At 38.7% G+C, this 25402-nt stretch overlaps 1 protein-coding gene across 8 annotated transcripts in view; it reads left to right on the top strand.

Annotated features, from left to right (window-relative positions):
* RANBP17 (RAN binding protein 17) overlaps positions 1–25402 on the top strand; it is a 314483-nt gene that overhangs the window by 247941 nt on the left and 41140 nt on the right. For 5 of the 8 annotated variants that reach the window (XM_082726136.1, XM_082726135.1, XM_082726138.1 and 2 more), the window contains 3 exons: positions 3711–3799; positions 12358–12465; positions 15277–15359. In XM_082726136.1, coding sequence (XP_082582262.1) covers positions 3711–3799; positions 12358–12465; positions 15277–15359 — 280 coding nt within the window. Of the gene's footprint in view, positions 1–3710; positions 3800–12345; positions 12466–15276; positions 15360–25402 lie in introns of all 8 variants that reach the window. The other 3 variants (XM_082726133.1, XM_082726137.1, XM_082726132.1) reach the window with 1 other exon arrangement.

Genomic DNA, 25402 nt, shown 5'->3' with positions numbered 1-25402 from the left:
TTTTCTATCATGATGAATAAATAATACATGCAAAAGTGCTTTCAGGTACTTCATTTTGCAAGTACTAGAGATAAAAACAGTTCTGTTTTGTTCTTCAATAAAGTATTTAGTATTCCAATCCACAGGAGGTGATGCTGTTAAAATATCTCTATGAAAATGCCGCAGGACTGCCAAATTCATTTAATTTGCAACCCTTACCAGCATTTTCTAACTCCCTATTTATAGATATTTTTCAAATGCGGATTTCAGGATGAACAGAAGCAGCAAGGACCTGTGTTGCCAAATTGAAATATGGTTGTGAGGGGAGGAAATGCTGTAAAACTCTTAAATTTATAGCTTTGTTTTCTTACTTAGTCCTAATAAAATTGAAGAGAACCTTGAATTTTTGTCTTGGGTTTTTCCTTTCATAGTAAAGGGAAAAAGAAAGAAAATGCTGTGACAGGTCCTGGCTCCAAAGCATTTGTTCAAAATGTGTGTGTGTTCCGCCTATAATTGTATCCATAGTGAAATATAGTCCACTACTCCCTTGACTCGTGCATCATTTTGTATTTGGCCATGACGTCATCGAGTTTAAGGAAAATGAATGAAAACTTCTCAGAGGAAGAGGAGCAGTTAAATAGGAACCTGCTATCTTTAGTCCCTTCGTAAAAACTCCACAATGTTAAATTATTTAAAATCCTTGATTTTCAGCATGCGCACATTAAAAGTTTTCGCACTAAGTGCCAAATGTTGCAAACAGCACTTTAACAGAATGATTTTGCTTTGATCCCTGTAGCAGTTCCTGAATAATTTATCACAGGTTATTGCCTTAATTCTGGAGAGGGATAGAGCAATAAAGGCAGATGAAAACACTCCAGTTGAAACACCTTGGGGCCTGCTCATTCCTCTGACACGGCTCTTTTGTTGGAACTATTTAGAGGTTATTAAGATGTGTCTCCAGAATTAAGAGTATGCTGTAAGGATGAAGACAGCCATCTTAATTCTAAAGACAAAGCACAATGACCCTTCACCTTCTTTTTCTTTGTTGTTATTATATAGTAGAATTATGAGGATAATATTATAGCTGCCCCCAGTAGTGCCACTACAGTAAAGGGTCTGTCAGACTTTCCATTAGAAACCCTGTTTTGGGGGTCAGGGTGGAAGGAGCCGCATTTCAGCTGTTTCCCGGCCCATTCGTCTCACACTTGGCACACAGACAACTGTTCACCATGCGGCGTACTGAAGCACTGAGCGGTTTCTCCTCGAACTATCCAGAAGGAATCCTTACGATTAGACACCCAGACCTACCTGGCCCCCCAAACCAGCCTCACTGAACACATAGGATCAATCAAGTGTGGACCAACCGTAGAAGGGCAACTTTTGAAATAAACCCTTTTTTACTATTTTAAATGAGATGGTGAACCGTGGCTGCTCCTTCCCTAAATTTCAATCAGACTGCCTCTGGCTCTCTGAGACAGCTTAGTAGTAGTAGTCCAGTTGAACTGCTAGGTAGCACTCATCCTGTCCAGAGCAGAGCTGGGTATGTTTTGGCCACCAAGAAAGTACTCCCTTCGTGTCGTTTGAGTATCTCTATAGACTATTACAGTTTTCTTGCTCCCGTAAGATACAAGATACTGTTTGAGCCTAAGAAATCTGTTTCTTACCCACGTGGACACTGCATTTTACGTGGACACTGCATTTTTCTGTCCAGTGAAAACTACTGAAAACACACAGTTAGTTCTTAGGTTGTTACATGCTTCCTCCACTCTATAGTAACATTTTCTGAAATTAAACAGTGATATAATTTCATAGATTCAAGGCACTTAGATTTTATTATTTTGGCATCTTTTAAAGAAGAAAAATCTGTGATAAAATAAATGTTAAACCTTTTTGTGTAATGAAGAGAGTCAAAAGATATTTTAACAGCTCTTTGCGCTAGGACAAGGAAAGTAAAACCCCTGTTTCTTCTTGACCAGTTTAGAGCTGAATGTGGGTGCCTTATGTATATGTGGAGACTTACTGTAACCTACCTGTAAGTTTACATAATACAAGTAGGCCAAAATGCCGACTGTCTTAGAAAGACTGCAGAGCTAAATACTCAGAGTGGGATTGTTCCAAGAAGGCTTCTTAGAAGACGTATTTTGTTCCAGAGCCTGTGAGAAACGTGGAAAGCTGCAAAAGAGGGGAACAGGTTCCAGGTGGTGAAAATAGGTTACATAAAAGGCAAAATGGCTTTTTTTTTTTTTTTTTAATAGCAAGTCACATGAGAGAACTGTAAGGAGGCAAGCCGATTCTAGACTAACAGGGACTAGTGAGATTATGAAAGGAAAAAGAATGAGTCACTTAAAGAAGCAGAGAAGAAATTCAGGGTTTACAGACTCAGAAATTCAGAAACGCTGAGGTGGTTAAAAACTAAATATTTTATAAATGATGACTTCTGGTTATATCTAGTTACCTTTTAGGTACAGGATTGGGGGACGATCAGAAATTGCAGGTACTTCTGACAGACAAACTGTTAATTTACTTCAAGATGCTATTTAGCCATTAAGATGAGGCTTCAGATTCACTTCCAAGTCCTTGATGATCATTTAAAGGCCTTCCTATAAAGAGGTTTTCATTTCTTACCAATGTGTGAGGAAAAAGAAAAGAAAATCTGACAGAAGACTTCAGAACCCATTTCCTGGCAGAATCTTTCTACTGAAACAGTACCTTCAGAAATCACAGTTGCATATCTCAATTATCCCACCCCCTTGTTTTGCAATTATGTTTATTTGTGCTCTTTGTTCTGACATTCTAGCATCTGTTCATGGGTTTTCTTTTTCTCTTCCCAAGCATCATCCTAAGGACAGCTTAATTAAGAGTCCAGGGTACAAGGCAGATCTCTTTTATTTAAGAGTCAAGTTGTTTTTTTCTGTCTCTCTAAAACTAAATATTTATGGAACATTTAGTACGTGTTAGGCTCTTGCTAGGCATTTTTAAATAAGTTTATTAAATTTGTTCCTCACACTGCCTCTGTGAAAGAGGCAATAGTAGCCCCTTTTATAGATGAGGAAACTGAGACTGTAAGTTGTTGCCTTCCCTTCCGTCTTATCAAGCAACAGAGCTGTGACTCAAATTCAAATCTTCTAATAACCAGTATAGATCTCTTTTCCTTACACCTTTTCCTTTTCCTTGCTTGGGGAATGCAAATGCCCTTCTCGGAATGTCATTGCCGCAAAAAGTCACCTGGCCAGTTTTATTTTGTCCTCAGTGACTAGAGATGACTCTTTTGGGATCTTTGAATTCCAGTGTGCTTCCAGGAGAAACGCTAGGTTTCATAGTGGGACTGATTACGTGCAAGCCGGTGTGGTTAAGATTTTGCTATTATTAAATAATGTCTGGACCCTGAGCATCTCTGTTCTGTGGAATTATCAATCCTCATCTCCCCTGCCCTGCTTTTTTTTTCCCCTAATTGTCAATATTCAGAAACAAAGTATATGAAGAATCTAAATGTTCCTAAACTACTGGAATTATAACTTAGCTCAATTTATAAGAAGTGAATTCGGGTTGGTCAGCAGATTTGATGGTCTGTTTGTTTAAAAGGGTCTATGGTTTTCTATAGAAAGGGATCTGAGCGAGACATTTTAGCTAATGAATCAAAATCAGATATGTGGTCATTATTGCCTGATTATTACTCCATCTGCTCTGTGCTAACGTGAAAATCAATTACTGTGTCTCTTTCCCACTGACAGCGTATGTTGATCGGGCTGGCAAGAGATCTTCGAGGGATTGCCTTTGCACTGAACACAAAGACCAGCTACACCATGCTGTTTGACTGGATGTATCCTTATTACACTGTGACAATACCAGCTCTGTGCACAGAGGGATGCCAGGCCCCTTGCTTTCGTTTAATAGTATGGCACAGTAGGGAAGAGGAAACAAAGCTAAATGAACTAATGTGTAATCAGCTAAAAATTACAGCACAGTGGCAGCAGTGCAGATAACTGAGCACAGCATTTGGAGACCCAGCTCAGAGAGGTCACTTTTTGGTGCCATTAAATATTGACAACTTAAAAATCACATCCCCAAATGATTGTTTATGTAGGGATTGCAGGGATAATCAGGCTAACATCTTTAACTCAGGATCAATGAATCTTACCATTTGGCATTTTTGAGCAGATTTGAATTTCTACTCCATCTCAATTAGCAGGGCTGAGAAGGTTACTTTATCTCTCAGAGGCTTAATTCATCATGCTACAGTTTTTCACCATCATGAAAATTTTAATACATGAAAAAGGGGAAATAAATGGCCAGGATTTTTCCTTTGGTATAAAATCTAAATTTTCCTTTGCCAAGGCTTGGTACAGAGAACAGCATAAATAAACAAAGCAACAAACAAACATCCCCCCACAGAAATACCTCTTCACATAAGAGTGAGACGAGCACGGACTTTGGTGTCAGACCAGGCTTAAAATCCAGCTCTCTACTTGCCGTGTAAACCTTGGCAAGTCGTTTCACTTCTGTGAGTTGGTTTTCTCATTTAAAAAAGGGACATCCAGCATCATGGCTCACTGCGACCATTAAAATAGGTAGCACATTTTATATAGTGTCTGAAACATATTTGGGAGTCATAAATAGTTGCTATTAATATTGTTTTAATAATATTATATGAATCTTCCTTGATTCTAACAGGAAGTGACAATTTATACAAGTCATATAGGTGTAATATCTTTTCATGTCTTTATATATAAAACCATCAGAGCACCTTAGAAGAATTCGATAGCCTTAAAGTTATTTTATTTTTTAAGTTACACTGTTTCTCAGTTGCTCTTTTCAGTTTCTTCTTATCCAAACTTCTTCATAAATTAAACTGCAGAAGAAACTTCTTAAAGGCAGTTTTTCACTATGGATGCCACAGATAGACCAAAAACATAGCTAACAAGGAATCTGGGGGTGTTTTAGGGGGAACTCTACACATTAAAAAAAAATTTTTTTTAACATTAATTTGAATACTAACATTTTTAGTTACTGCTAAAACCTACTTTATGGGGTGCCTGGGTGGCTCAGTGGATTAAACCTCTGCCTTCAGCTCAGGTCATGATTTCAGGGTCCTTAGATCGAGTCCCGCAACGGGCTCTCTGCTCAGCAGGGAGCCTGCTTCCCTTCCTCTCTCTCTGCCTGCCTCTCTGCCTACTTGTGATCTCTCTCTGTCAAATAAATAAATAAAAATCTTTAAAAGAAAAATAAAACCTACTTCATAAGGGGTGGCTTATGGGTGGCTCAGTGGGTTGAAGCCTTTGCCCTCGGCTCAGGTAATGATCTCGGGGTCATGGGATTGAGTCCCACATCAGGCTCTCTGCTCAGCAGGGAGCCTGCTTCCTCCTCTCTCTCTGCCTGCCTCTCTGCCTACTTGTGGTCTCTGTCTGTGAACTAAGTAAATAAAATCTATAAAAAAGTTAAAAAAAAATAAAACCCACTTCATCAGCTATATGTGTCCATAAAAGGATTAGAGATAAGAATTTTCTGTGTCATTGAAGAACCGTGTCTTTATTTCAGCATGCAAAGTATATGTAGAGAGACTGTAGTTTTTAATATGGAAATTCCTAAAATTCTTTTAACTATGAAGAATACACTGAAATCACATGTGACCTTTGTTTATCTAAACATAAATAGAAGCTCACAAAGTAAAAACTTTCATTTATTTGAAAAATCATAAGAACCTAGTTTCGGCACTTTAAAAGTGATCGTGATCTTGAACCAAGCTGCAACTCTAGGATGCCCAATAATTAATACTTCATGTTTCCCTCCTCTGCAGTCCCAACCAAGAGTCAAGTCCAGAACGTTTCCCCGCAGTGCCAAAAAATATAAATATCTGCCATAATTGATACTGCCTAAAATTCATAGAACGTATTGTAATTTAAGTTTTTAATTAAGTCTGTTTTCCATTTCCTCCCCAGCATCGTCTCTTTGGCACCTAGCTGAAATGAAATTTTTGTCCAGCAGATGGCAGACAATAGCAAATGGAAGGCCTGGGGACTTAATGTTTTGTTTTGAACTGGAAACTATTGTCTCCTCCATGTGATCATAGATGTTGATGTTATTAGGGTCCGTGGTGGAGGGCACAATGTCAGTTATGCAGAAAGCTGTGTTAGAACTGCCAAACGGGTTGGCTTGGTACCGGATTTGCTTATAATAATTGAGTTTCAGTAGCAAATCAGCTTCCTTGGGAAAAGGCCAAAGGCTTTTCATAATTGTATTGACAACAAAATGAATATGATAAATGGTGTTCATTCAGTTGAGACAAGATTTATAGTTTTCCTTTGGGCAAGGGATGAAGAGCAAATATTTATAATAATAGTAAAATTTGTTTAAAAGTTACATTATTAGATAATTCAAAAAGCTTTATTAAAATATTTTGAAATACTTTAAGCAGTTTCAGGTGATAAAGTATAGATTCTTTTCAAAGTATTCTAGTAATGTAAAAATGAATAAGTATATGGTTTTTAAAAAACATGGATATGAAAGTCATTTATTCTTACTGAAATATTGATATGTCAAACCGTCAGTGATGATTCCCACATTACTGCTGGGGAAAGTTTATTTTTGCCTTTTATTCACATAAATGTGTGTTCTCTAATTCGTTATACAGTCCTTAGCATGCAGAAGAAATGTCCTATAAGAGCACATGTCATCTTAAAGTCAAAATGCATTTTATTTACGGCGATTATTTGATAAGATGCTATTTTAGTGGTTAGCTATTTAATTCAAAAACATTTCTGTAAACACTGACTACATTAACTGCTACACGAACTGCATTGCTTATCACTGTCCTTCCAAAAGTAAATTGCCTGAAACTGCATAGCAAACATGTTGATAAATTGTTCCGCTGCTGAAGAATTGAGGAATCATTGATACACTTCTTTGCCCCTATGGTGAGAACACGACAATATAAAAGCACCTTACCTTGTACTGCATTTAGCCGCCTTGTTTAGGCTTTTTCCCAGGTCATACTTAGACTGCTAAGTGTCAAGGATCCAGACAGCAATTGGAAAAAAAAGAAAAAAGAAATGTGTATGATTGTCATAACCTGATCTCTGAGTCCACTGGTTTTCAGTCAGGTCATCGGTGCTGTTTATTAGCATGCGTAAACATATCGTACAAAGACAAGTCTAGACCCTGTGTAGGTATGCAGAAGGGTGCAAACCTCAGAATAAAACAGTCGTGGAATCCGGTCCTGGCTTCACCACTTAACCTGTGGGGGCTTTGGGGAACTTCCTCACTGTCTCAGAATCAGTTTTCTTCTCCATAAAACAGGGCTAATCATACCTGTCTCACAGGTGTAGTATAAGAAGCGCATGAACTGATCTGTAAAGGGCCCGCTATAATGTCTGGCGCAAAGGAAATACTCCAGCACTGTTGTTAGGTCTGTTTTTCTCCCAAATATAGAATGAGACAGAAGGATCCCATTTGCTCATTTATTCAGAAAATTTGGCTAAGGATTGTGCTAGGTTTCATGACGGATGTAGATTCCTTAGAGTCAAATCCTACCCCCAAATGAGCTTATAATTAAATAGAGACTGTTAGATACCTACATACATGACTGTAATAAAATACAGAAGGTGATGAGTGCCATAACAACAGACACAGATAAAGTGATTGCATTTAGCTGGGGAATCAGGAAGGGCTCTGTCAAAGTGTGGCTATTTCTCTGGATTTTACCAAACAAGTAGGATTAGAGTATTGGAACGATGAAGTAAGAGGTTTTCTGTTGGCCTAAGCACAGGTCTTGGAAGGGGAGTAGAGAAGAAGATGTTTTGCTGTAGGTACCACTGATTCATGATGGGAAATGCAGGTTGCCTGGGACCCCTGAATATCAAGCTAAGGAATGTAGACCCTTATCCCATAGATAGTGTGAGGCAGTTGTCCTTCTGACTAACAAAATCAGAATTGTATTTCAAGAAGAAAGTAATCGGCACTGTGTTGTACAGACTGAAATAGGGAAGAAAGTAAAATCACTGAAAAATCACTTCAGCAAGCTTTAAGTCCTGTGTGTCAGGCCTGAGGACTGAATAAAAGGACTGTTTTTTACCAGAATGAGTAAAATAGATGGCACTTTAGAAGCTCACTATCTAGGGGGTTAACATTCTAATATTCACTAGTATAAATAACATGCTAACGAATAGTGTGTTGTCACAAAGATGTATGCAAAGGACCGTATGAACATGTAAGAGGAAGAGATTGGCATTTTTGGCAAAACAAACAAACAAAAATAAGTAGGCTTCTCAGGGAAGTGGAAGTTGGGCAAGGTGTGGAAAGGTAGATTGGCGTTTGCTAGACAGGAGAGAAAGAAAAGACTTCCAGCAGCATTTGCCTTCGTGGACAAGGTATACTGTTTTGCATTCATGGAATACCTTTAAAATAAGCTCCAAGCCGGCAGGCTGTTTCTATTCTGGAATCACAGCCTCACACCCCTATCCCCTAAGAGTTTTAAGAAAAACTCCTTTATTGCCTTCTAGGATATTACCATGCTTTCCCTACTATGAGATCCCAGAGGGAAAGAATTACATTTTTACTCATTTCTGTTTACTTGGGGCCAGGCACATGGTAAGTTATACGAACTGCGCAGTGGGTGGATGGATGGGTGGTGGTTGTCAAGAAGGAAAAGCCGTACTTCTCATTGTGTCCTATTTGGCATCTGATTAAGGCAGCATCCTATCATTAATGCTTTTGATCTTTCCTTTATCTGATGTAGACGTTAGGAATTCATCAGGAAGGTTAGGTGAAAGCAGTTAGGTCTGTACCTCTTCTACCTAAGGGCTCCCACTGTCCTCCTGCTTTCCGTATATACATGGTCCTCACAGGCCCTGGAAAATTAAACTCCGAGAGCGGGGTCTGCTTCTCACCCTGTAATCTGAGTCTGGCACTCTCACTCTGCAGCCCTTTTCACCTCCCTGCTTGGTAGACCTCTACTCTGCTTTCCAGTAATCACTCATCTTCTCTGTGGCAGTCACCTCTGTCAGAAGCATATTAGAATTGGCCCCACTCTCATTCTGCACAGAAAAGGAAGCATCCCCTCCTATCCCCCTGCTTTCTCCCATAGTGAGTGCAGTGTGCTCTGAAAAATAGGATGGTCCGGATGCCTTTAGAATGCCTAGCAAAGGGGCTTGTGTGTGCCTACGATACTCTTAAGTTCTGAGATTGGGGTCTTCGCAGTTTCTTGACGAGCCTTTCCGATGCTTTCCCAGTAATGATCACTGAGTTTGTGCTCAGTAGATTTCTTAATGGAATCTCTTCTCACCTCTGCTCCTCTGACACTCCCTCTGAATTGGGGTACTCAAGAGCATCTCTATTGTATGTTAACCACCCAGACTTGAGGATGAATTCCCCGAAAATAAAAGCAATGTCTTTCATATCTCTGGATCCCTCACCCCTAGCACAGCAACTAACACATAGTATCTGTGAGCTATCAAAAATAGCGTATTTTCTACTACATGGAAAAAGCAATAAGTTATCTGACAACAGCCAAAATGGAATTAATAATTAAGTTCATTGATTTCATTTTTATCCAACTGGAACACTTCTTATCTCCCTTCTTCACCGTATTTTCCTTTGTAGCACTTTCTAACATATATGTCTTTTATTTATTTTTGTCTTTTCTTATTAGAATGTAAATCACATGAGGGCAGGAATTTTTCAATGTTTGATTCACTGGTGTCTCCAGAGAGTCTAAAATGATGAATACACAGTTATCGAATAGGACTTTAGTAAATACTTGTTAAGTAAATTCTTTCAACATATACAAATACAACACATGCAAATACAGAGCCTTAACATTGTATATCTGAGGAGACAAAAGGATTGCTTTTTTGCAATTTGGGGGAGCTTGCCACTCTTAAGGGATTAGAAGGCTTATTTTATTGAACGTTGTATGAATTATTTCCTGAAGCTTCAAAATGAAATGCACAGTTAAAAAGAAATAGATACTTCTCATCAAATATGCTATACCTCATTCTTAGGTTAACAGGTTTACAGTAAAAAATACTTACTGAAGCCCACTTTGTACCAGGTCCATGTATACAACAAGTGCCTAGGTCCTGCCCTCAAGAAGCATATAATAGAATAGGAGAGATAAAGGGACATAAAAGCATTAGCACAGGGTACCACAGCCACATACAGGAAACATACCAGCTAAGTCTTCAGAGGGGGAGGCCAGGAAGGCTTCTGAGGGACAAGCAACAATGGTGGGGGCAAGGTAGGGAAACACAGTCTTTGCCCTTTGGAAACTCACTGTCTAATGGGCAAGCCGGTAGCACAAGCAAGTAACCCTAGTAGAGTCTGTTGTAAGAGACATGGGGTGATTATCCTTTCTGATGGCTGAGTAATATGCCATTGTACATATGGACCACATCTTTATCCATCCATCCGTTGAAGGGCATCTCGGCTCCTTCCACAGTTTGACTCTTTTCAACGTTGCTGCTCTGAACATTGGGGTGCCTGTGCCTCTTCGCTACATCTGTATCTTTGGGGTAAATACCTTAGTAGAGCAATTGCTGGGTCGTAGGGTAGCTCTATTCTTAATATCTTGAGGAACCTCCATACTGTTCCCAAGTGGTTGCACCAGCTTGCATTCCCACCAACAGTATAAGAGTGTTCCCGTTTCTCCACATCCTTGCCAACATTTGTCGTTTCTTGTTTTGCTCATTTTTATCATTCTAACTGATGTAAGGTGGTATCTCATTGTGGTTTTGATTTGTATTTCCCTGATGGCTAGTGACATTGGGCACACTACATCAAAAACTAATGATATTATATGGTGACTAACATAATAAAAAAAGAGAAAGAGATGGGGTCAGAGTGTTCATTGGACATAGATAAGAAAGAGATTGATGCCTTTTGACAAAAGCGAGGTTTCACCGTCCCATGGGACGTGAACTTGAGCTAGATGTTGAAAGACAGGAATGGGTTAAAGCAGAAGAAGCTGCAAGTAGAGGAATGGAGACAAGAGAGTTGGCATCTGGGGCACCTGGGTGGCTCAGTCATTAGGCATCTGTCTTTGGCTCAGGTCATGATTCCAGGGTCTTGGGATCAAGCTCCACATCAGGCTTCCTGCTCGGCAGGAAGCCTGCTTTTCCCCCTCCCACTCTCCCTGCTTGTGTTCCCTCTCTTGCTGTGTGTCTCTCTCTGTCAAATAAATAAATAAAATCTTAAAAAAAAAAATAGAGTTGGCATCTGTGGATTTGCAGAGGATTAAGAATGGCTGAATCATGGATAAGGCAGGAGTCCTAAGAGAGGAATCTGAAGGTATGCAGGGACTGGATCTTAAAGGGCCTTGTATGCTATCCTAATGAATTTGAAATGTATTCTAAGAGCAGGGAAGAAAATTGTGTTCTTTTTCACCATGGAGATCTCTACCCATACCCACAGGGAAGGTACGCCATTAAGTGATTCCATTCAGCACTTTCACTGAAACAAAAAGACAAGTACACCAGAAAATACCAGAAAAAGAGAGACCTAGAGAAGAGGAAAAGAAAAAGGAAATGAAGGAGTGGCATATCAAGAGTTTTGCTTTTTGTTTGTTTGTTTGTTTGTTTTCCTGCTGCAATTTTAGGCCTTAATTTTTTATTTATGTGTCCCTTTGTCAAGGAAGGAGTCAGTTATGGCTTAAAGGGCCAGGAGAGGTGAGTCAGAGTTTTCCAGTTCTGCTGGTCTCAGCCATTGACTTAGCAGAGGCACATGCTTCTTACTGTTGCTGAGGATGTTTGAGAGCTTCTCCTTGGGTGTACATGGGACTACCTTTTAGCTGACCCTGAGTACATTAAAAGTGACCCAGAGCTTTTCTTCAAGCTAACATCTCCAGTGCTCCTTGGAGCTATTACAGTGGGACCAAGCCAAGCAAGTCAACAACTAAAAAAAATGAAGAGAATAGGTAGTTTCTAAGCTGAAAGATAGATGTATGGGGCTTATTATTATTATTTCCCTCTTTCTTTTATATATTTTCAAAATTCTATAATCATATTTCCTTAAGTAGTTTAATACCCAAGAAACTGGTATTAACAATCCAAATGTGTTTTTATCCTCGTTAAATTTATTTTCCTTTCATACAGTATTAAGCATGATTCTTATATGTGTTCTTTCAGAATATGTCTTCTATTTATAGTATATACCAAGAATGAAGCAACATAATGTGTGGGACATGTTACAAAGAACAACAAATCATTTACACCCCTTCCCCCCCCCAAAATGTACAGCTGTGCAGGTTAGGGAGAGCAATTTATAAAATTGCCGTTGTATACTAAACATAGAGCATATGTGGATTCCTTCTTTGCTCTTTAAGTGCTGCCAATTTTCAGGAACAATATTTCTTTTGACCCTTAAGTTCTTTAACAGGCTCTATAAAAGGTACCCCACGTATCTTCCCATTCTTCAGAGGACGATCGAGCGGTGGTATGGTGAGCCAGCATGTACCACTCCCATCTTAAAACTTATGGCAGAACTGATGCAAAATAGGTAAGAAGTGCACTGGGGGAGGGGGAAAAAAATCACTGTTTGACGGCATCTCCAGAGGTCAGATTTTCCTGCCTAGTATGTGTATATTCGCTTAGCAATAACTCAGGAACCAGAAGTTTTCAAATAATCAGTGAAAGCCATAGAATCAGAGCCCCAAGGTCGAGACCTCTTGGGGGGAAAAACGTAGTACACTTAGGTGTATGAGATGGAAGACTACAGACACCATTATTTAAAACAGTCAAAGACACAGGTGGAGGTAGGGCAGCTATTTTAACTCTTTCACTGCTTAACTGCAATTCCGTGGACTCTTGAAGCAGGAAAGAAGTTTAGAGGTCTCTGAGTTGAGCTGCTTCTTTATGAAGAAGGAGCCTGAGACCCAGAGCAGTTCATGGACTCATAGTTCACCTCAGGAGCCCCCGGGATTGTCCCTGCTTTGACTCCTAAGTTATCCTTCTTCCTCTTTGCCAGTGTGCACCTGTGTGGATGATTTATGTGCTCAACCTTCTCATTTAAGTAGTGATGACAGTAAACAAGGGTGCATATCTGTTTGAATTAGTGTTTTCATTTGGGAGTCCGGAGGTAAATACCCAATAGTGAGAACTGCTGGGTCATCTGGTAGTTCTAGTTTTAATTTTTTGAGCACCCTCCGTACCACTTTCCACAGTGGCTACACCGTTTTGCCTTCCACCAACAGTGCCCAGGGGTTCCTCTTTCTCCACATTCTCACCATTGCTTGTTATTTCTTGTCTTTTTGACTCTAGCCATTGTAATAGGTGTAAGGTGTAATCTCGTAGTGGTTCTGAAACTAATATGACACTATATGTTAATTACACTTTAAAATTTTTAAGACTGAAACAAATGGCAGCTACAACACGTCCTTTTTTGGCAACTACAACATGTCTTAGAAATTGCCTAAAAACAAAAAATTTTTTTAAAAATTGCCCAGTTAACCTTATAATTGCACAGACGAGCAGCGATTCAAATACTCTGTGTATAAATATTAACAAAGATGTAGCTAAAAGAGAAAAACTGCAGAAAGCTAACTGGTTTTACCTCTTTAAAATATGTCATTGTGAATATGGCTTTGCACCAAATTACCTGTCACTTAGCCATCCTGTTTCATCAGTTCCTCTTTGTAAACTGCATGTTGGAAGGGAACTAGCCAGACAGAAGGACTATGGACTGCAGGTGTAATTCAGCTCTTGTGCTGGGCTTTTCCCAGTAATAATTTAAAATCTATTAAACAAGAGGTAGGAAAAGACCTGGCAAATAAAGAAATGTGAGTATAAATCTTTTTGAGGCTGTTTGTTTTTTTAAACTATTCTCATATTCTTATATGTATCTTAGATACTAAAGGAAGGGTACCTATGTATTTCATATTAGAAATTTGTTTTTGATTATGATGTTTTCAACCAGATAATTGATATTATATATTGCAGCTATAACATTTAATACTAAATGAAAAAATCATTGCAGTATATATTTTATACCTGCCGTAGGCAAATGATTCATACCTATCTTCCATAATTGTTATATAATAAGTTCCAAGTGAAAATCCGTAATCTCAGAAAATATGTTATCTTGTCCATATTTCTCCAGAATCCAATATGAATTATGTATGTTCATTTTCTTTAGTCAGTAATTATATGCCAACTATCAAAAGATCACAGTATTTCTAATCAGTTATCATTGTACCTTATACTAAAGCATTTTGAAAAAGCATGGGGAAGCAACAACTCATTATTCCTGGCAAAAGGACTTTAGCAAGTATCTTTGCTTTTTTGGCATTTCTTTGCTAAGACCTGCTTTCATATTTTTTGTTAGTCCTTTAAAAATATATACCACTACTTTTTGAAAGCACAGAGACCAGGCATATCAGAACCAACTAAAGACAAATTGATGTTAAAAAAAAGTATGATGTCAGGATGGCCTATCAGTCCTTTATCCTGTTCATACTGTTCTGTACCCATCGGAAACCAGGGAAGTAGAATTGTTCTCGTTTAGAACTTGGGACTTCTCTTTCTTTGAGCTATGTGCCATGGAAACTATAGTCTGAATGGGATTTAATGTATTTGAAATATGCCTAAAGTATCAGATGATTCATTATGCATATGAGTAGTATTAAAAGTACACAGGCCTTCTGTCACTTTAGAATTTGTTTTAAAAATATGGATGGAGCACTACAGGAGGTTACAAATGCAAATCTCTAGTCAGGTATTTATATAAACTTACATACACACCCCTGTATTTCTTTATTACTCTCTGTCAACCGCTTTGCATGAAAAGAAAAGAGAGGAGGAGGTCTGCCATTATAGGATGTCAAGATAATAGTTTTGATAGATAAAAGTGAATTCTTTGAATCAGCAAATAAATGAAATTAACTCTTCTTAATTGTCCTAATGTCTTTATAGTGAGAAATCAGCATACATATTTTATCAACACTTGTTTAATGGAGTGGCATTTTTTTAAAAGGGCAATTGTAGGGGCACCTGGATGGCTTAGTCAGTTAAGCATCTGACTCTAGGTTTCTGCTCAGGTCTTGATCTGGTGAGTTGTGAGATGGAGCCCCACCCTGGGCTCTGTGCTCAATGGAGAGTCTGCTTGAGATTCTCGCCCTCTGCCCCTCTCCCCACTCACACTCATGTGTGCAGGCACACGGTCTCCCTCTCAAAAAAAATAAATAAATAAATCTTTTTTTTTTAAAGGGATAGTTGTACTCTGCTACTTCTAATCAATGGGAATGCTAAGCACTTTCCATCTACATTTGGTTTCTTTACATATAGAGTCTGATTTTTTTGCTGTATTTCTTAGATCCCAGCGTTTGAATTTTGATGTATCATCTCCTAATGGAATTCTTCTCTTCAGAGAAGCTAGTAAAATGATTTGCACTTATGGTGAGTATCTTTTTTCCATATTTGTCTCAGCAATATAACTTTATCTCTTTGGAGAAAAGAAAGATGTTAGTTATTTTGTTCTTTTGAACCTTCCTATCTGTATGAATTTGTGAAGTGGGTAATAGCAGTGCAGAAAGCCAGGTATAGCTATCATATTGGCATCAAAAGTAAGTAAGCAGCACGCCTTTGATTACAAATCATGCCTGACCAACTTGATGAATCTCTTGGATAAAATTGCAGTGTCAGTAAGCAAAGGGAATACACTAGATAGAGTATTGAAAAGGTATAGATATTCAAAATTGCCGAAAGTTACATCAGGGAATTTGCTATTGTGAATCAAGGAATGCTTAAGCTAGTATGTCACCAACACTGAATTTTGGAAAGATATCCTCCTGAAGAGCAGTAAATATTTTATGACAGGGAATTTGGGGGCACTGCACCCTTAGAATCAGAGTTCTCTATTAAAACTAGTCCTGTTCAGTTATTGTCCAAAAAATTCAGTTAGCAGTTAGACTTGAGCCTTAGGACTACCATAAACCCTAATTCTTGCCAATTCTGACAGCTTCATCAAGGAAATCCTCAACTCTGAGATCTTTTTGGAACCTGGGAATTGGGGGAGGCTGGATAAGAATCCTCTGTTCTAGTCTGCCCCCACGCTGGCTTGATGCGGCCTGCAGGTTGGGCTCCATGTGGTGCTCTTCTTGAGAGACGGTTCCCTGGGTCCTCTCCTCTTAGTCTGTGTTTCCTTTTTTGGCTGTTGGTTCTTTTTTTTCCAAATCAGTAGCCAACTCTGAGTACACTTGGTCTCAAAAATTACCTGTAATTCTATTTTTTTTTTTTTTGAGCACCTTGAAACAGATTTTACAAAATTTTGTAAAGCCTCTTTAAATGTGTGTGAGTGTGAGTGTGTGCACACATATGCATAGGAACAACCACTAAAAGTGTATCACCTTTTTAAAAGTAAAAGCCTGTTTTGGTTTGGTTTGGTTTGGTTTGGTTTGGTTTGGTTTGGTTTGGTTTGGTTTTAAAAAAAAGAAAAACAAAAAGTGTTTTCACTTCAATTCAAAACCCACTCTGGATAATCATCTAAATGCATTATAGACCTTTGTTAAAAATGCTTGGTCTCAACTGTGTATTTGATTTTTAGAGTTTGAGACAAGTGTATGAAAACTACATAAAGCACCTATTTAAGGCAGTAACCTTGCTCTCTCCTATATTCATCTGTACCAGCAACTACATTGTCACAATTTTATTTATCTGTTGAAAATAGACACTTTAAAATCAAATAAAATAGAAATGCTTTGCCTTCTAAAGGTAAAAATGAACCTCTTCTCGAATATTCTCAATGCAGTTCACTGTATTTCCAGTGTATATCTAACTCCTTTCATTGTTTTACGTTTCTGGACATTTTCCAAAGCAGTATCTTAGAAAAAGCATAGTTTTGGGGATACCTGTGTGGCTTAGTTGGCTAAGCATCCAACTCTTGATGTCAGCTCAGATCTTGATCTCAGAGTTGTGAATTCAGGGCCCCCACTGGGCTCCACACTGGGTATGGGCCTACTAAAAAAGAAAAGAAAAGAAAAGGCACAGTTTTTGGAAATTAAAAGCTCTGAGTCCCAATCATAGTACCCACCCTTATTAACTCCATGTCCCTCATTCAAGACACCATACTTCTTTGTTCCTAGTTTTCTCATATACAAAATTAGGAATAATGACTACCTCCTGACCTGCCCATCTATTTAGAAGAGGTGGTTAAATGAGCTACTCCGGGTAAAGGGCTTGGCACAGGGTGTGACATGGAATAGCGTTTGATGAACATGCATTTCCTTGGTCCAAAGCCTTTCTCTTACATTCACAGAACCAGCTTTCTTTGGACAGGGCCCCACTGACCACATCACTTTTTGGTTCTGCTTCTGCTGGGACCACAGTATCCTGCTTCCTTCTGCCTATAATAAGTGCTTAGCTTCTATTTCCTTGCTTTTAAAAAGGAAATAATACTTCTTATTAGGGAAAAATATATGTATAAGAATTGCTTAGTAGTTGATAGAGCTTTAACTCTAGAAATATCAGATTTCTGTTATGAATCACAATTGTATCTTCTTTTTCTGGATCCGGTTTCTTTCACTGAGTGTAATTTTTCCTTTGGGGCTTATTCACTATTGCAGTAGAACTGATAAGAGCAGTGACTTTCTCATCCAGTGTTACTGGACCTCTAGGACAGAATGTATGTCCAGCAAGTGACACCAGAAACAATCTCAGAACAATGCCAAATCTATAGGCTTCAAAAGCTACCCAGTCTTCCGTCCCGTTGTCCGATGTAGGCAAAAGCATTGTAGCAAAAGCTGAGAAACTTGACTGTGTGAGGATTACATTGGAGGAAGAAGAGGAGCAGACAGAAGGAGAGAGAGGAAGAGTGAAAAGAAGAGAAAGGAGGTAAAATAGAAAAGAGAAAAAAGCATTCTTGAAAAGGAAAGCCAATAATGCTTTTTTTTTTTTTACCCTAAAGAAAAACTAGGGGATTAAAGCAAGGCTCTGCACCTTGGCTTGGACTCATAATAATGGTAGCTTTTATTTTTTAATCAGCTCTTAACATGACTGCTCCTACGCTAGACCATTTATCATTCATTAGCCTACTGAGTCCTCAAAGTGGGTATTATTTTCTGCCACTCAGTACTCATTTGGCCTTGGCCAAGTTGCTTAGCCTTTCTTGCTTCAGTCTCCTATTAGATGGAGAAAAGAATACCTGCTTCATATGGTGGGCATGAGGATTCAGTCCAGTAGAGCATGGCGAGCTCTTAGACCAGTTAGCTTCTGGGATGACTGTGAGGAAGAAACTGAAGCTCGCCAAAGACTGCATAGTTAGCAAGCAGTTGAATTTGAATTTCATTCAGAGTCTGAATAACTGTAAATGATAGTCCTATCGGGCTCCATAGTCCTTAGTGCTACCCAGGAGCTGCCACAGCAAGTTCGTGCCTTGGATATTTCCGAGGAAGCACAGTTCTTTAAAGGATGGTGATTTCTATCCTAAAGCTTAAGGGAAACCAAAGGCTCAGTGGAAAAATGTCTTCTGCCCTCCACTGATTCCCATGCTGGCCACCATCAGCCAAGCTGATTTGATCTCTCTTCACCCCCTTAATGTTTTATTACTCATGCTTTTACCTCTGGAGACTGTAATGTGCTCAAGGAGGGAGATCATGTGGTCCCCATCCAGGAGGCTAGAAGATGAGGGAGAGTGTGACTGGGAGGGCACAGAAGAGCAGCTTTATTTATTTCTTTGGTAAGCCAAGTGGAAGGGAGGGGAAACCTGTGGAGAAAAGAGGCCAGAACATTCTGTGATCCCTTCTGTCCCCATCTTGACTGGGTTTCTTCTCTGCTCACGTCTCATGGGCAGTGTTTGGGCAGTCAGTGGTTGGGGTGGTGCAGAGCCAGGAGACTCTTTTTCATGTAAGCACCTGATTTGTTGCATATTTTGTGGAATACCTGTACCTTTCCTGCTCCGTGAGACTGGCAGAAAAATAATACTTTTGATATGCTGTTTTATTTATCTGCATTCTGTCATGATATACTTTGATGTAAGTTTTTAATTTTGCTTCAGCTCTCAGCTGTTCTCGCCGTTACAGCTCAGGGTCAGCAATGAGGTTAGCCACAGTAGCACAAAACAATTTCCTGTTTGTACTGCCCAGGTAACATTTGGATGAGGATTAAATTTTACCACATTTTCTACTAGCCCAAGCCTATTATTTCTAATGAGTTTTAAATTGCTTCAAGAACATGTATTTCAAAACTTAGTGCTGTGATCCATTCAGCCTGAGCAACTTAATAAAAGAAATTTCTTTCTTAAATTTTTGGTTAAAATGTTGCATGCAGTGTAATAAATGTTATTACTTTGGAAACCTACTTCTCAGTTTTAAGAACTGGATGTTTTTTATGCTCAATTTCCATTTGTCTAATCTTTTCTTCCCTTAGCCTCTGGGTACTGGTATCTTTAGTGACATCTATTGGTTGAAGAGTGCACAGAAGGGAGAAATAAGGATTATTCTCATAAGACTAGCCAAAATGGAACTGCTTTTATTTCTTCCTTAGATACCTGATTTAAGAAAGCTCAGTGTGTGAAAATCTAAACTTTAAAAATGGATGGAACAGTTACGATTACTCACTACATATAAGAATTTACATCAGGGTTCTTTAAAGCAGTATATATGCCCCGGGTGCATTTAAGGTATGACTTAATCGTATGCTTAAATTGGATTTGAAAAGCAATGTACAAGCCACTGTTATTTATTGTGACCTAGAAAACAGACCAGTGGTTTTCCAGCTGGGATTTGCAGAGCCCAAGAGATCTCTGAAAGTACCATGGAGGCTCTCCAAATAGCAGAGAAGAAGGCACTCTCTCGCCACCTTGACCAGAACCACCCGCTATGTAGTTGCACTAGGGTTTGTTTGTAGAAAAGATCGTCTTTTGAAAAGGTGATACATATTTTTTTTTAAAGAACTTGGAAACTACTGCCGTGTACTATTAGAAGCATTGTAAGAATAAAGGATTATGATTGTATATTTATGTTTGAATGACTACAAAAAGATGGTTGAAGAATGCATTGGTCTTGAAATAACTAGAGACTTCATAAAATGTCACCAGGAAATAATAGTTCTGGAAAACAAACTGTCCAGGAACACGCACGTGGCCATAGATCCTATCTGAAACTTGCTTGGAGTGACAGAGTGACAAGAAAATAGTAGAGAGTAGGACAGTAAAGCTCATGAAAGTCTTCTGAAGGCAGTGGAATGATCAACCCCTTGAGGATCACAGCACCAGGATCAGGTGGCTTACAAAAGCAAGACCTCAAGGAACACGATCCACGCCAGATCCACACATGCTGGATGTAGCTCCCCTTTGCACACAAGCAGGAAGTACTGAGTAAGCTGTCAGATAAGTGAAGGTGATCTCCAGACACGTGTACACTGTTTAGTGGATTCTTTCATCCAGGCAGCTAGCATTTATTGAGCATTTACTATGTGTCTGATGCTGTGAAAGTTACAAGGGATAGGAAAAGAAATAAGACACACAGAAAAAGAATCTTACTGATTCTTCCCTTGATGACGCTGAGTCCAGCAGGGTATTCAATCAAGTAAATGAAGACTTAAGGCTGTGTTATGCTCACGTTTATGCTTGAGAAGCGTAAGAAGAAGTTTCTAACTCAAACTGAGGTGTCAAACAAGGAAGTAGCTTTTGAAGGAATAGGATAAGGCCCAGAAGTTTGAAGATGTATTTCCAGCAGATGGTAGCTTTTACAAAATTCTATGAATATAATATATTAGCGTGGTATTAGCAAACAGCAGAATTTCAAAATTGCTATAGCGAATAGAAAGTGAAAATTCTGATGATCTCATCATTCAGAGGGAAGCATGATTAACAGTTTAGTGTGTGTTTTCTATACTTTTTTATGTGTGTGTATATAGATATATTTTTCCAAAAGTGATATTATAATACACTTGCTATATGTAATTTGCCTTTTTTTACTTATATCATGGCCATATTAATATATATAAATTGTTCCATATTAATATATAAATATTCCATATTAGTATATACATTATATATATTCCATATTAATATATATAAATTTACCGTATCTTTTTTTTAAGTTTTTTTAAGTTTATTTATTTAAGTGATTTCTACACCAATGTGGGCTCAAACTCACAACCCCGAGATTAAGAGTCACACATTGCCCTGACTGAGCCAGCCAGGTGTCCTTACCGTAGCTTCTTAAATAGCTGTAAAATATTACATTTTATGGTCATACTTACTTTGTTTATTCCCCTTTTATAAATGTAACTTTTTATAAACATGTAATTTTTCACTACTGGACTCTTTGTGTCAGTAAGCAACTTTGTACATTTAGCTCTGTGAGCTTCATTCATTCAGCAGATATACCCTGGGAACAGCAGGCACTGTTCTGGACTTTTCAGATACATTCGTGAGCAAAGCAGTAAAAGACATTATTTAGTATGTTAGAAGGTAGTAAGTGCAATGGAGAAAAGGAAGAAAGAAAGGAGAAGGAATATTAGAAGTACCAGGGATTAGAAAACATGTTACAGTAAATTAAGTAAAGTGCCAGAGATAAGCCTCATTGAGAAGATGAAAGTGTAGAAGAGGAGATTTTGCATTTTTTAATGGAAATCCTCTGAATCTAGATCTTGAGACTTGTCTAGAAGGGCACTTCTGAATGCTGGAATCTAATCCCAAAAAACCAAAGCAACAACAAAAATGGTTTCTCAGAAAAGGACAGAGAATATAAAAAAGAAAAAACCAAACAATGTAAGCTAATAATGAGGAAAATATTTCTAATAAGCTGAATTCTGTGTATCAGGAGTCCTCTGTGCTTCTCAGTTTTTTCCCCCTCATTATTTAGTGAGATTTCTTTTCCTGCCACGCCTGTACCAAGTTAGAGCAAAAGCAATTCCATGGCACGTGTGCCCCCAACTCTTGCCCAGGATGGCCTTTGGCTAGATCATCTGTTCACTTCACAGTGTTTTTTCCCTGAGGCCTAGGGCAGCCTCTGCACCCACCCTAACCCCCACCCTCGCGCTAGACCTAATGGTAAGAATGCAACAGTACCTCATTCCCCTGCATGCAGTTATGGCCTTATAGTCAGTGAGAAACAATTAGAGATTTTCCTTTTGATTCTAAACTCTGGAAGTCTTTATTTCATTAAGGAAAGGATCATTTTCTTTTGTGCTGGGACAGAGGTACCAAAGTGTCAACTGTCATTGGCTTTGGTGGCAGGCAGGCCAACCCTGCCTTCACTGCCAGCTGTCCGTTGATATCATGGAGATCTCCCTTCCAGAAACTTCCATCTCCAAGGAAGGAAGGAGGTGGGACTGGCCAGGCATGGGGTGCAACAGGGAAGCAAGGATGACTGTCACACCCCTAAAGGAACTTCAAAACCAAACTTCGGCCCTGTTACTTTTGTTTACAGTAATGTGAATCTGACTGCGAGATTTTAAGCTATATGAGGGCAGGGCATCCAATTTCAATTAAGTATTGTTGAACAATAACACATATTGAACAGAGCTGAATTATAGTGAATAAGTAACTTGGCCGAGCCTTCTCTTCCATGATCCTTCATCACCACCACAGAATGCCGAGGCCCTTGAGCACAGTGAGATGCAGTTTCCTATTTCGAAAGTATTACTCATTCCACTTTGCCAAAATCATGATGGTAACCATCATACTAATTAATTTATTTAATTAAAATAAATTAACACAGATGTGTCTGAAACAGCCCAAAGGCAAGCTATGTATATGAAGTTGCAACTTTAGCACAGAAATAAAAGTTGCGATTCTAAATAAGTAATCCTTAATGAAGGTTATCCAACACTTTAAGATCAAAATTTCTCTCCTGTCACAGTTCTAGGTCTGCCTCTTCCATCTTTTGCTGCAGAATATAAGACCTTTAATTCTCCTATAAGGACATCAGCATAAAAAGGCCCCAAAAGGTGACCTGATTTTCTCCCTTTGACCCTGGCCTTTACAGCAAACCAAATGTGTAGACCATGCATACCCCCAAACTACCCTAGCTCTTGTCATCACACGTAAGCAGTGCTTTTCTTTTAAGGGGAAAGAGAGGGTGAGGGTATGCCTACCTTGGTTTGTACTGAATTTGAGGCAAAGGTAGAATAGCAATGGTTGAGAACTTTCTTCTTCAACACCTTGCTTTCTCAGACCTCCATACCCATGTGTTTGATCTACCTGGTGCACACTCCTCCCCCTCCAAGTCTTCCTGGAAAACTGTGTTTGACCCTTGAGAAATAACCTGTGCTGTGAAGCCTTTCCCCACTGCCCTCCTGCCCAAAGTCGATCTCTTCTTCTGTTCTCCTAACATTTTAGCACAGCTCTCTGTGTTTGTCAGATTGTATGGGATTCTTGATTTATAGATCTTTTTCCCTCACCAGACTGAACTTCCTCAGAGTACAGATTTTATTTCATTCATTTATTTACCCTAGCATCTCACAAGTAGCAGCTGTTAAGTAAATACGGTCATATTGAGTTGAATCTTTACAGAACTTACTATAGATCTCTAAGGTAAGTTAGGTTGAGGTCATGAGAGAGGGTACGGAATTTGTATAGAGGAAATCCCAAGATCTGTCTGAGCCTTCTAGTCTAAAGGTGTTGGTCAGGTATTGTCATTTACATGTTTAAGTTATAAGCAAAGCCTTGTGGGCTCATAGGGATTTACAGAAGAAAACCTGCCCACGGAGATGTTTCAGCAAGGCATAACAAGGGGAGGAAAGTTTTGCCATGAGCCAGATCTGTGTTTCATGGTCCACCAGAAGTATTGGTCCTTTTTTTTTTTTTTTTTAAGATTTTATTTGTTTTTTTGACAGAGAGAGAGAGCACAAGCAGGGGGAGAGTCAGAGGGAGAGGGAGAAGCAGGTTTCCCACAAAGTGGGGGAAGCCCGATATGGGACTCGATCCCAGGACTCCGGGATCATGACCTGATCTGAAGGCAGTGGCTTAACCAACTGAGCCACCCAGGCGTCCCTAATATTGGTCCTTCTTAACCCATTAGTACACATGTGGTTTCTGTAATAGACACATCAGTCAGGGCCCAAACAGGGAGAAACAAGCACTGTGACATTTACAGAATAGGGAATTTATTTCATGAATTAGATGTTGGGGGAAGATGGGAAAATAGGTTAAAAGGGAGAATTGAAAGTTCAGGAGAAAAATCACTCACCGGCCTTCCTGAAACAATGGCATGGATAGACAAGTTGGAGCTCACAGGAAGTCCCACACTAGAAGCTGCTGGTGTGGGACCATGAAAGGATGTGGGGTGAGAGGGAACTGGTGTAGCATAGCTGTCAGTGGAAGACTGTTGCCTCTGCACAGCTGCCATTCTGGAAGTTTGCTGCGAAGTAGTTGGTGATGGTCTTGGAATCATTCATCAGCAAGGCTGTAGTTCTAGTTACAGAGGACAGAAGAACAAGGACAAAGTGAAACCCAGTGGCATTTCTACCATTTTTTCTCACTGTTACAGTGACCTTCAAAAAACTTGGCTGCTACTTCACTGGGACCTTTCAAATCTCACATGATTTCTCTTTTGCCCAATTCTAGTCCACAACCATACAAAGAAATGGGTTCTGGGAAATATAATTCTTATGTAGCCCGATTGATACAGTACCACACCACAACAATATACCTCTAAATATTCTGAGTTGAATTTAGTTTCAATTTTAAAAGCAGTACTCACATAAATAGGAAAAAACAGAGGTAAGAAACATGTATGACTTTATAGTTTTTTGGACAATGTTCTTGGATATTACCTAGAAACATGTCTTACCTAGCACACATTTCAAAAACAGAAATTGTTGGTTATAAATACTAACTACTATAAAAAAATATCTTAAGGTGATTATATAAGCATTTCTTTGTCTTCTGATGGTCAACATAGAATTTATGTACAGTTTTTAAACAATCATCTCTTGAGAGCTTCCAAAAAATCATGTAAGGAAAAAAGGAAGTAACATTTGTTATGCACTGTGCAAAGAACTTATGTGTCTTATTTCATCTAATTCATATACCGAAACTGTGAGGCTCCTACAAGTGAAATAACTCAAGATCAGATTCATGTAAAATTGTTGAAAATTCATCCCAGAGTTTAGAGTAACTTATAGCTCAGTCTAGGCTGCCTTTTTCTCTTGACTTAGTTGGTTATTTACTCCTATTTCTTAACATCTTATTGAAGAAGAGATAACATATAAAAGTATATAAAGTGAGCTAATCTTAATGAATGAACTCAATTTTTATGTATTCTTATAATAATCATATAATAATCACCTATTATATCTATGTATTCATATAATAATCTATGTATTCATATAATAATGATACAATAATCGCCATCCAGATAAAAATACAAAACTTTTCCAATACCCTTGATTGATTTTCCTTAGGACATTTGTACTTCTCAGGTAAACTGCCTTATATATTGATATTTTTCACCACGTGGATGGTGTAATTCTTCAAACAATGATCGGAGGAA

This window comes from Mustela nivalis (assembly GCF_964662115.1).
Source record: "Mustela nivalis genome assembly, chromosome: 3".
Taxonomy (NCBI): domain Eukaryota; kingdom Metazoa; phylum Chordata; class Mammalia; order Carnivora; family Mustelidae; genus Mustela; species Mustela nivalis.
This window is presented reverse-complemented; position numbering and strand designations above follow the sequence as displayed.